This window comes from Pteropus vampyrus, unplaced genomic scaffold, assembly GCF_000151845.1.
Source record: "Pteropus vampyrus isolate Shadow unplaced genomic scaffold, Pvam_2.0 Scaffold6, whole genome shotgun sequence".
NCBI lineage: Eukaryota > Metazoa > Chordata > Mammalia > Chiroptera > Pteropodidae > Pteropus > Pteropus vampyrus.
The window spans coordinates 761,017-773,846 of NW_011888787.1; the positions used below are offsets into that span (position 1 = coordinate 761,017).

At 42.5% G+C, this 12,830-nt stretch overlaps 2 protein-coding genes across 2 annotated transcripts in view; one reads left to right on the plus strand and one right to left on the minus strand.

Annotated features, from left to right (window-relative positions):
* The window catches only part of LOC105296329 (chromodomain-helicase-DNA-binding protein 1-like), a 19,047-nt gene extending 15,221 nt beyond the window's left edge, over positions 1-3,826 (minus strand). Inside the window, exon 1 of the mRNA XM_023535296.1 lies at positions 3,673-3,826. Within this exon, the coding sequence (XP_023391064.1) occupies positions 3,673-3,769 (97 nt within the window). The 5' untranslated portion in view covers positions 3,770-3,826. The remainder of the gene's footprint in view (positions 1-3,672) is intronic.
* Positions 3,311-12,830, plus strand: part of FMO5 (flavin containing monooxygenase 5) — a 31,339-nt gene continuing 21,819 nt past the window's right edge. The window contains exon 1 of the mRNA XM_023535267.1: positions 3,311-3,463. The gene's annotated coding sequence lies outside the window, so the exon portion shown is untranslated. The remainder of the gene's footprint in view (positions 3,464-12,830) is intronic.

The following is a 12,830-nucleotide window of genomic DNA, read 5'->3' on the forward strand; positions in this document are numbered from 1 at the left end:
ATATCCGAAAAGATATTTGCACGCCGATGTTCACAGTAGCATTATTCACAGTGGCCAGGACATGGAAGCAACAGAAGTATCCTACGATAGATGATTGGCTAAAGAAGCTGTGGAACATTTATACAATGGAATATTACTCTGCCGTAAGAAGAGATGAAATACTGCCATGTATGACAACTGGATGGACCTCGTGATAATCATGCTAAGTGAAATAAGCCAAAAAAGGTTGAAAATCACATGATATCACTTAGATGTGGGATATAAACCTAAAAGCAGCAAATGAACAGGACAAACAAACAGAGACTTATAGACATGGACAATGGACTAGTGGTTACCAGAGGGGAGGGGAGAAGAGGGAGGAGGGAAAAAATAAAATGTTAAATAAATAAATAAATAGAAAATAATCTTTTTATCTTTAAGAAAATAAAAAATAAAAATAAAAGTATTATTATGGACCAAAAAAAAAAGAACTGTGGGATTCATCCCAAGGGTGCGAGCATGGTTCAGTTCAGTACATGCAAACCAATGTGACACATCACAGTAACGACATAAAAGATAAAAACCATATGCTCCTATCAATAAATGCAGGAAAAACCCTGGATAAGACACAACATCCATTTATGGTTAAAACACAAGAAAATGGGTATAGAAGAAAAGTACCTCGACACAATTAACAAGGCCATATATGACAAACCCTGAGCTAACATCGTACTTAATGGTAAAAAACTGAAAGCCTTTCCTCTAAGATCAGGAACAAGACAAGATGTTCACGCTCGCCACTGTTACTCAATGTAATATTGGAAGTCCTCGCCAGAGCAATCAGGCAAGAGAAAGAAAGAAAAGGCATCCAAACTGGCAATGAAGAAGTAAAACTGTCACTATTTGCAGACGACATGATTCTGTATATAGAAAACCCTAAAGGTTCCACCAAAAGACTATTACAAACAATAAACGAATACGGTAAAGTTGCAGGATACAAGATCAATGTACAAAAATCCATTGTGTTTCCATATGCTAACAATGACATATCAAAAAAAAAAAAAATGAAATGAAGAAAATAGTCCCATTTGCAATTGCACCAAAAAGGATAAAATACCTAGGAATAAACTTAACAAAGGAAGTGAAGGACCTATACACTGAAAACTACAAGACACTGTTGAAAGAAATGGAAGAAGACACAAAGAAATGGAAAGATTCTGTGTTCATATTGGAAGAACCAACATAGTTAAAAATGGCCATGTTACCCAAAGCAATATACAGATTTAATGCAATCCACATCAAAATCCCCGTGGTATTTTTCAAAGAAATAGAAAAAAGAACAAACCAAAAAATCATCAAATTTGTATGGAACCACAAAAGACCCTGAATAGACTCTCAAGCAATCCTGAGGGGGAAAAAAAACAAGCTGGGGAAATAAAAGTTAAAATATAAAGAAATCGAAATTGTACTAGAGGAAAATATTGGGCCAATAATGATAAATTCAGAGTACTAAAGCCCTTCTAAGCAGAACACTGAAGGCAAAATCATCTAGGAAAAGGCTGAAGGATCTGACTGCAATGAATTTCTAAATTCCACCGCTGAAATGCACACACACAACAGTCAAAGGCAGCTTAGAAACCACCTTCCCAATATACGTGACAAATATTAATACTCTCCATGCAAGAAAGATCCTACAAAGCAATTTAAAAATGGGCAAGGAGCATAAACAAAAAAAGGAACAAAAGACAAATACGCGAGTGTCCATCAATATGAGTAAACAAGTAAACATTAACTTAAATAAAACAGCATTTCAACTTCTCAAATTAGAATATATCAGTGTTGGTGAGAGTGTGGAGACATGATCAAACATTTTGCATATTCTTTGTTCCACAAATGCTGCCTTTGAGGAATTAAAAATTCACAGCTATAATATTGGGTTATAATAATATCAGTATTATTTATAACAGCAAAAACTGTAACAACCGAAATATCTAAGTAGAGAGACTAGCTAAATTATTGCTCATCTACACAGTGAAATACTCTATACCTACTTAAGTGATGTTGGAGAAAACTAAATGGTAATTTTTTTAAAGTCATGATTTCCCAAAAAAAGTATGTACATGAAACTCCAATTTTGTACCTCTCCTTGGCTCCCTGCCCTGCCTTGAAAAATAAGGGGAAAAAAAATTATATACGCACATATATGCATGTGTAGACCAAGGACTGGCCGGATAGATAATGTTAACAGTAAAAGCATCATGGAGATTAATTCACCATTTAAGTGTAGAAAATTACTGTAAACGTCTTACAGAGAATACGTACTGCTTCTGTAATCAGAAGAAAAAAAAATCGGTGAAACAGTTTCTCAGAATATTAATTTATTCTGGTAAACAGAAATAGGAACTTCAAGTCATAATATTCGATTGGTTAATCCTTTGAGTATATCTTTTTTTCTAGTTTTTTCTTTCCCTCCACTACCAAACTATCCATTCACATCACCACGTTTCTACATTTGTCTACATATTCACTTTTTCATTTACTTACTCGAACGCATTCACGCAAACTTGCAACCTTTTCTCTCTCATTTTCACTACATCGGCATGCATCCGTGTGTATTACCTACCTAGCCCTCTCTCGCACGTGTTTATAACAAAAAACACATGCAAGGGAACGGCCAAACGCACAAACATATCAACTTCAGGCAAGATACGCCAAACACATAAACATCAGTCCGTAAATTCATATTTATGTTGGATACACACTCCTTCCGAACACAGCAAAAACAAATTCTTATTCGCTCAGAGACTCAAGAAGGGAGGGGTCATTCATTCTCTTCCACAGCTGTATCCCATCCATTCATTCATCTTCACCGCTCTAAGCTGGGCATAGAACTGCATCTTTCGTTTCACTCCGAGAACAACAAAACCTCCCACTCTCTTGACATTTAGCACATAGTATGAAGTTCAATAAATACGTCTTTGCACTTTTCAAAGCAGTCACAGAACCAAGTCCACAAATTCTAGGAGGGCAGAGCCCATATTAGCATGTGGCTCTCGGCGGCGCTCAATAATCATGAATTTACCTCTATGCCCTTTATTACTGACCCGCCGTTCTGCCCCACAGGTAAGGCGCGCACCGCATCCCGCGTTTTACACGTAAAGGAGAGGATGGAGCGGCCAGACCGAGCGCGGGCCGGGCACCCCTCGCAGACTCAGGGGGAAGCGGGGTTCGCGCTTCGGAGACTTTGGGGAAGGGCGGGTGTAAGAAAGACAGACAGTGATGTGCGCTGATAGACAGACGGCTCGGCTGCCCACGTGGAAACGCCGCCCTGGGGGAAAGTCGCCGGGGCGATCTCAGAACCGCGCGCGCGCGGCGGACGAGGCCCCCTGCGCCGGGAGCGCTTCGAGTGTCCCAGAGAACTAAGCCACGGCCCCCAGGCCCTCGGGGCGCCAGGCCGGGACGTCCTCCGCCTCTTCAGAGGAAAGTAATCCCCGCGGCGCCGGGGCTCACCGAGCTCCCTGTCCCCCGGGGGGCCGCGCGCCCCGCGCGCCCCGCAGGACTGGGCACCGACCCCGCGCCCAGGAGGAGCTCCCTCCGCCCAGCCCCGCCGCAGGGGCGGGACGGGAAGGCCCTGCGGTCCGCGGAGGCGAGTCCGAACGAGCTGGCCGGCCCGAGCGGAACTTCGCCACTCACCTGTCAGGCCCCACTGCCTTAAGTCCTGCTCCTGCACCCGCGCGCGCGGGGCCTCGGCCCGGCTCCCGGCCTGCAGGGCCCGCAAGAAGCCGGACATGTCTCCCTCTCGCGCCCGGCGCCCGCGCGCTCCGTCCGGCCCGCGGAGGCTCCGCCCCGCGCCGCTGCGCGCGCTTCCTTCCCGCCGCGCGCACCCGACCCCGCGGCGCGGCGGCCGCCAGGGGGCGCTACCTGTGCGGAGCTGCGGCCCCGAGTTACGCTCCGGCGCGGCCAGGATGCCCCGCACCTGGGTGCGGGCAGGGCCGCCGGATTCGCACTCCTGCGCTTCTGGTTGGGCTCATACGCGCTCTAGGCGACCGAGGATCCCAATCGCTCACCAAGGGGCCGGCATGTGCTCGTCATTCACTAATCATCGACTCACATTGACTCACGTGTCAGGTGCTCTGCTAGGCTCTGGGGACACAGAACTCGGTAAGACATCGTCCCTGCTCTCCAGCGATTCACAGCGCGACTGTAAAGGCGAGCGTGCTCAGTTCCGTTTATAGTAGCAATAACTTGGTTTAGGCCCTGAAATCCTCTAACTTGCTCCCTGGCGGCTACAGGCCACAGTTGGGAACCTCTGTGTCACGAAAGATACCATTGCCCCTGTGGGTTCGTCAAGTGAATTACGGGGAGCAAACTTGTAGCCGCCAGCCCCAGATAGACACACGGACCACCAGAAACCAGTGAGTTATAGGAAACACACTCTTTATTCAGCCAGCTGGGTCTGCCAGGGGTACGCAGACCCCAAATTAAGCAGCCCCGAAATGTTATGTTCCCATGGGCCATAGCCGAGCAGTAATTTTCCAGCCAGCACAAGTGAGGCAATGTGTTAGGGGGTCGCCACGATTCAGCGTCAGCTTCAAGTGGATTTATGATGTAGCCATTTAGGTTTAGTGTACCGCCGACGCAAGTATCACGATAACACCAGCCCAATAGCTGCATTTGGTGATGCAGTTAGAGCTGCCGCCTATGGCCTCTGCACGCGTTGTCTCATTTTACCTTCATAGTAGCCCTATAAATAGATACTGTAATTGTCTCCACATTACTGGTGAGGAAACTGGAACAGGTCCAGCGTTACTCTCTGGGTAATGTCATCGGAATACTATTCCCATAATCTTGGTGCCTCCGTCTTCTGTAAACAAATTAAAGCTAGGTTTTCCCCCATCTTCACCTACCCTTAAAATGAAAGGGAGAGGTGCGTCGTGAGCTGTGAAGATGGCGGCTTAGGTTGACTTATTCACAAAAACTCAAAAACAAAGCATTGTTCTATGAAGCTAATTTTGTGTCTTGAGTCGTTCTGTAAATATTGATTGAGCACCTACTATGCATCAAGCACTGGAGATAGAAGCCGCCACTCCCATCTGTAGCTATTTAAGTAAATTAAATCAAGCTTACATTTTAAAAGGAGGAGGTAGTCAATAAACTGGCAGATAAAAACCAGGTAGTGATCAATATTGAATTGAAAGGCAAACGGTCGTGTATTGTGGCTACACTGATTTTCTACTCTGTGCTTCCTCAGAACCTTAAGATACATTTATTTATGTCCTTCGCCGGCTTCTGTCCTATGTGGCTGCTCCTAAATGGTTTTTTCGTCCTGGTCTCTGTTTGATTCATTTTCTCCCCTCCAGGTTTTGTGGGTACACTTATCCACTAAAGCACCAATATCAACCACCTGCCACTCAAACCAAAGGGTGTATTAGTAGTAGTAGTAGTAGTAGTAGTAGTAGTAGTAGTAGTAGTAGTACATTTGTTTTAGTATAATGCCAGATATTGGGTCCTAGCTATACACTAAGTATATTGAGTCTGCCATCTAAATACAGCTAAAAAATGTAGCTAAGAGACTCCAAGTCAGTTAGCGAGATGACAAATGAAAGTTTTACTCTGGATGCTGTATGAAAAGAGTCTGAATTAGGGGACAGGGTGGAAGCAGGGAGACCAGTTTAGGAGACTGTCATGGAAATCCAGGCCAGGGACGGCAGTTGCCGGGCCAGCGTGGTGGCAGTGGGGTGCTGCGTGGTCCGATGAGACTATAAGATACACTTATAGTCTATACACTTATAGTACACTAAGGGGAGACTATAAGATACACTGAGCATCTGAGAAGAGTAGAGAAATAAAGGATAATTTCAGGGAGTTGGCCTAAGCTCATGGTAAAGTGGAGCTTCCGTTTATGTGGGAAGAGGGAAAGACGGAGAACGAGGAGGTCTGAGAAACATCGAGAACTCATTTTTGGACAAAGTAACATAAAACAGTGATCGGATGTCCAAGTAGAGCTGTTGACTAGATAATCGGATAGATTCGTCTAGAGCTCAGAGGAGAGGTTAGGACTGGACACAGAAGTTTGGAAGTCCTGATTTTAGGATGGACCTTCGGCCTTGGTACTAGATGGGACCCCCTAGGGGGTGACTGGATCTATAAAAGAGACCGAGCCTTGGACAACCGAACTATATTTATAAGAAGATGAGGAGGAACCAGGAGAAGAGACGAGAAAGAGCAGACTGTGACCCAGGATGAGACTAAGTGAGGAGTCCCTGAGCCATAAGGAGTTTCAAGGAGGGAGTGGATTGCGTGTGTCAAACACAGCTGAGAGCTGGCGTGAAGGCAGGATGGAGAAATAGCCAGTTGGAATGGGTCTGAAAGAGAATAAGAGGAAAGTGGAGACCGAATGTCTCACACCTCTGTCAGAGCTTTGCTTTAAGAGAGAGCGAAGCCCTGGGGGCGGTAACCGCAGGGGGAGACAGAGTGAGGGGCAGGTGTGGCGAAGAGACAGCGGCCAGATCCCTGCACTGGACTGTGAGCTGGACCCGTGAGCTGGACCCCGGCTGTAACAGAGATTGCTTCCCGTGAACCCCGCCGAGGGACCCTCTGATCATAAGCGATGTCCTTTCTCGCAGAAATCAGCAGCCCTCCCCTGCTCTGCCCCAGGAGCTGGTTCCTGGACGTCGGCCTGATCAAACATCATTTCCCGTACCTGGTGGCACTCATGCCCTGGTACTCTGCCCATCTCCCTTTCACCGTGTAACCCTTTGGCAACTGTCAGGGAGCGTGGGGATTCCTTTCATCTTGCAGCCATCCCGGGATGCACCTCCCTTAATGAGCTCCACCGCTTCCCACACTGGAGAGGCCAGCCTCTCTCTTCTGCCTTTCCCTGCCCTCTGCTTCCAGAGGTAGCTTTCCAATCCCAGGAGTTTTCCCTGGGTCTGTGTGTACTAACAGGAGGGGTGTTTTATTGTCACCTGGGCGATATTAGAGCATGCCGAATGCGGATCCAGTATGAGAGAAACGAGCTGCAGGAGTGGTGACCTTGACTGTGAGGTGGGAGGACCGCGCAGGTGGGGGCGGGGGGCGGGTGCCTGCACAGGAGCGGGACATAGTTTGTGCACGGGGACACGCAGAGGCACAGCATACGGACACACTGAGGGGCGAGAGTGCACGGAAGTTGTCTTCAAACTGTTTTGTTGTCTAAAATAAGAAGCAAGCTCATCAGACGAGCTGGAGGAAGGGGAGGGGATTTCGGCGTCGGAGGAGGGAAAGGCGTGACATGGTTGTTTGGGGAAGTGGGAGGGCGACTTGACTAGAGCAATATGGTAGCTCTGTGAGGGACTCACGAGGTTTACGGTCATGAGACCAGTCAGCACGGTGGGTACAGGTGGGGAATAGCTAGAGAATTGGATTTTAAGTACAATAGAGAGTGACTATACTAGCTATGTCCCCATTGTCTGGAATAGTGGTGAATGAGGCAAATAAGGTCCCTGCACTGACGGAGCTTAGATTCTAGTGATGGAGACAGACAAAAAGGGAGTAAAAATCCGTTCTCAGGTAGTATTAGTGCTAACAAGATATAAAACAGGGTAACGTTATTAAGAATAGGGCTGGGGAGCAGCTCTCGATAAAATGAGTTGAAGAGCATGTCCCCAAGGAGATGATGTCATCAGGAAGAAGAGTGCTTAAGGCAGGGGGACCACAGGGGCCAAGACCTGGAGGCAGGTTGGCAAGGGAGTAGCAGACTTTTTAAATGGGCAAGGGTACACTTGAGGGGACTTGGTCAGTGACTGGATATAGGGCTGAGGGAGAGAAAAGCGTTGAGGTTGACTCCCAGGGGCTTCTGCCTTGGGCAGTTGGGTGGGTGTTGATGCCACTACTGAGAAAGAGAATACGGGGCAGAAGCTGGCTTGAGGAAGGGAAGATAAGGATTTCACTTTAACGATACGTTGAACTTGTACCCCGGGCAGTGACTGGCACGTAGGATGCGCTCAGTAAGTATCACTGAACGTCTGAATGAGGTGCCGGGAGAAACGATTCTAAAACCCAGGACATGATCGTTATAACCTCAAGATAGAGAGAGGACATTTTACAGATGAGCAAACTAAGGCATGGAAAGTTTAGGCAACTTGTCCAGTGTTTTCTAGTGAAAACAGCTCCTTTTCATTCCTTGCTCAGGCTGCATAATCGTGATGTTCGTATTAATTCTTCATTGCGTAACTCCATAGAGAGGGTACACCGTGGGCCACGGCAATCCAACAAGATGGTAACATGTCACGCTAGTGTCTGCCAACCCCACCCAAAGAAGCACAAACGCAGGGTGGCAAACAAGTCGCATTTACTGTTCATTACGCTGAACATTGGGTAACAGCAGATGCCAAATGGCAGCACGTGGTAGGTCAGAGGTGGAGCCTGAGTAAACGAGCCTGATCATGAATGAAGATGTGTCCGGACTTTCTCTAGAGTACATGAACTGAGACCTTTGGGCTCGGGTTAGGATGGGATCAGTGTCCCCCAGAGTGGGGAAATCAGTGTACTGGGATGAGAGACTTGGACTTTCTTTCTCCAAACACAGGAAACACTGTATTTTGACTTTTGATGTAATAACACAACTTTGGCATCAAATGACACATAATAAACTTAAAATTGCAGAAAGCCAGGGGAATATACTGAAGAGAGAGCATATTTAAATCCATCAACAGCGTGATTCTGCTCTGCAGGACTTTCATCCAGTTGCTTCAGAAAATTGACACCTCCTTTTGTACCAAAGTCAAGAGCATAACACTGGAACATTACAAAGCAAACTTCTGAGGACAGAGTCTAAAGGTTACAAACATAGCTGTGGGTGAAGGTTTGCCAACAGGTCTGTTTTCCTTTCTTACTGAACTGAATGCCTTTTGGCTGTCATGCCTTGCCATCAAGTTAGTCACATGCAATTTTACCCTTTATGTTCTTTTTTAAAAATTATCATTTTTATTTTTCAATTACAGTTGCCATTCAATATTGTATTAGTTTCAGGTATACAACATAATGGTTAAACGTTTATACAGTGATCCTCTCGATAAGTCTGGTACCCACCAGGCATCATACACAGTAGTGATAATATTATTGACTGTATTCCCTACGCTGTGCTTCACATCCCCATGACTATTTTGTAACTGCCAGTTGTCAGTTTGTTCTCTGTATCTATGAGTCTGTTTCTGTTTTGTTTCTTCATTTATTTTGTTCTTTAGATTCCACATATAAGTGAAATCGTATGTCTTTGTCTGACTTATTTCACTTAGCATAATATCTTCTAGGTCCATCCATGTTGTCACAAATGGTAAGATTTCATTCTTTTTTATGGCTGAGTAATAATATTCCGTTGTATATATGTACCACACCTTCTTTATCCAATTGTCTATTGATAGACGCTTATATTGCTACCATATCTTGGCTATTGTAAATAATGCTGCAATGAACAAAGGGGTGCCTATATCTTTTTGAATTAGTGTTTTGGATTTCTTTGGATAAATAGCTAGAAGTGGAATTGCTGGGTCATAAGGTAGTTCTACTTATAATTTTGTGTTGTTTTCCATGGTGGCTTCTCCAATTTGCAGTCCCATTAGCACTTCACATCGTTGCCAACATGTGTTTCTTGGTTTTTTGGTGATAGCCATTCTGACAGGTATGAAGTGATATTGCTATTTAAATTTGCATTTCTCTGATGACTAGTGACATTGAGCATCTCTTTGGAGAAATGTCTTTCCAAGTCCTCTGCGCATTCTTTAATTGGGTTGTTTTTTTCTGGTGTTGAGTTGTGTGAGTTCTTTATCAATTTTAGATGTTAGCCCCCTATCAGATGTATCATTGGCCAATATCTTCTCTCATTCAGTAGGTTGTCTTTTCATTTCGTCGATGGTTTCCTTTGCTGTACAAAAATTTAGTTTGATGTAATCCCATTTGTTTATTTTTTTCTTTTATTTCCTTTACCCAAGGAGATATACCCCAAAAAATATGACTAAGAACAATGTCAGAGAGTTTACTGCCTATGTTTTCTTCTAAGAGTTTTATGGTTTGGGGTCTTACATTTAAGTTTTTAATCCATTTTGAGTTTATTCTTGTATACGGTGTAAGAAACTCATCTAATTTCATTTTTTGCTCGAATCCGTCCAATTTTCCCAACACCATTTACCTCATTTTGTATTCTTGTTTCCTGTGTCAGAGATCAATTGACCATATAGGCTGTTCCACTTATCTTTGTGTCTGTTTTTATGCCAGTACCATGCTGTTTTGATTACTATAGCCTTGTAGTATAGTTTGATGATACCTCCAACTTTGTTTACTCTTTCTGTTCTTTATAGTTTACACTTACATTTATTATTGAATTAATTTTCTATATGGTGTGAGATACAGGTCAAGGTTTTTTCTTCTTTTTTTCTTTCTTTCTTTTATTTTGCATGTAAATGTCTAATTTTTCCAGGCCCCTTTCTCCATTGAATTGCCTTCATACTTTCGTTAAAAATCAATCGACTGAATTTATGAAGGTCTATTTCCGGTGTCTGTCCTGTTCCACTTATCTACATGTCTATTCTTTCACCAATACTACACTTCTTCATTGTTGTTTTATGATATATCTTAAAAATGTGTAATGTGAATCCTCCAATTTTGTTCTTGTTTTTCGAAATTGTTTTGGCTACTTTAGTTTCTTTGCATTTCCATGAATTTTTGAATTAGCTTGTCTATATCTGCAAAAAATTCCGCTGGGATTTTTAATTGAGATTGCATTGAATCTTTATATCGGCTAAGGGAGAATTGACGTCTTAACTATATTAAGTTTTCTAATTTGTTTATTTAGGTCTTCTCTTATTTATTTCATCAGCATTTTTTAATATTCAAAATATAGATCCTGCATATTCTATTATAGTTATATCTAGTGTTTCATTTTTAGTATGTAGCTATTATGAATAGTACTATTTTTGACTTTTGGATTCCAATTATTTATTGCTAGTATATAGAAATTCAAGTTGACCTTGGTTAATCACTATTCTAGTAGCTTTTTGTGTAGATGCCTTGAAATCCTCTACATGGACAAACGTGTTCTCTGCAGATAGGGACAGTCTTATTTCTTCCTTTCCAATCTGAATTGCTCTTATTTATTTTTCTTATCTTATCACACTGTCTAGGACTTCCAGTACATTTATGCCTATTACGAAACTGGAATTAACTTTTATGTAGGATAGTAAGTAAGAATCAGGTTTCAAGGTTTTTTTTTTCACCCAGCACCGTTTATTGAAAAGCTATTTTTCTCCATTGCTTTGCAGTGACAATGTCATCATAAAGCAGTTGTCCCTATGTGCATGGACCAGTTTCCTGGTTCTCTATAGTGTCTTCTTTATCTATTTGACTATTCTTACACCAAAACAACACAATTGTAACTTAGTGCAGCAAGTGCTGTACCTCGTTTTTGTTTTCCTTTTTATGAAGAGAATTTATTTATTGAAAACATTTTTTAAAAGATTCTATTTTTTTAGACTTTTTTTTAAGAATAGTTTTAGGATCACAGTTTAACTGAGAGGAAGGTACAGAGATTTCCCATATACTCCTAGCCCCCACACACGCCTAGCCTTCCCCGTTAGCGACATCTCCCACCAGGCTGCTATATTTATTACAGTCAGTAAACCTAAATTAACACATCATTAACATCCAAAGTCCATAGTTTACATTAGGTGTCATATGTTCTGTGGGCTTGGACAAAGGTATAATGGCATGTATCCACCATAACAGTATCATGCAGAGTATTTTCACCGCCCTAAAAATCCTCAGTGCTCTACCTATTCATTCTTCCCTCCCCTCTAACCCTTAGCAACCACTGATCATTTTACCGTCTCCATAGTTTTGCCTTTCCTAGACAAATCTAGAATTATACTTGAAGGTTTTAACATACTTTCTTGATAATCAACAGTACAAGCAGATAAAACATTAGTAAGAATATAGAACATTTGAGCAACAATATGAAGCAACTTAACCTAGCTGACACTTGTAGGACACTATACTGAGTTACTGCAGATTATGCAGTCTTTACACAGTCTTTTCAAGTACATATTGGAACATTGAACAAAACATGTTATCTGCTGAGCCATACAATTAGTAATCAATTTCAAAAGATTAAAATCATATAAAATATGTTCTTTCACCGCACCAAAATTAAACTAGAAATCAGCAATAAGATATCTAGAAAATCCCAAATGATTTGGAAATTAAATAACTTACTTTTAAACAACCCACTCAACAAAGATGAAATTACAATAAAAATTAGAAAATACTTTGAAAGTAACAGTAATGAAAATACAACATAGCAAAATTTGTGGGATGCAGATATAATGATTCTTGGATGGAAATTTGATGAATTAAGTATCCATCCCAACAAGCTAGGAAAAGAAGAGAAGGTACAGAGAAGGAACTAATAAACAAAATCAGAAATTAATGAAATAGAAAATAGTTATAAAACAAAGAAAGTCAAGCCAAAAGATGGTTCTTTAAAAAGATTGCTAAAATTGACAGACATGATCAAAGGGGAAAAATGAGTGAGAGAGGAAATAGAAATGCCTAATATCAGGAATGACAGAAGCAACGCCACCATAGATTCTACACACATTGAAAGAATAATATGAAGATATCATGAATAACTTTACACCGATAAATTTGACGACCTAGATCAAACGGGCAACTTCCTAGAAAAACACAACTTATGGAAACTGGCACAAGAAGAGACAGAAAATTTGAATAATCCTATATCTTTTAATGAAATTAAATCCATAATTTCAAACATTCCAATGACCAAAACATCAGGTCCAGCTGGCTACACTGGTAAATGC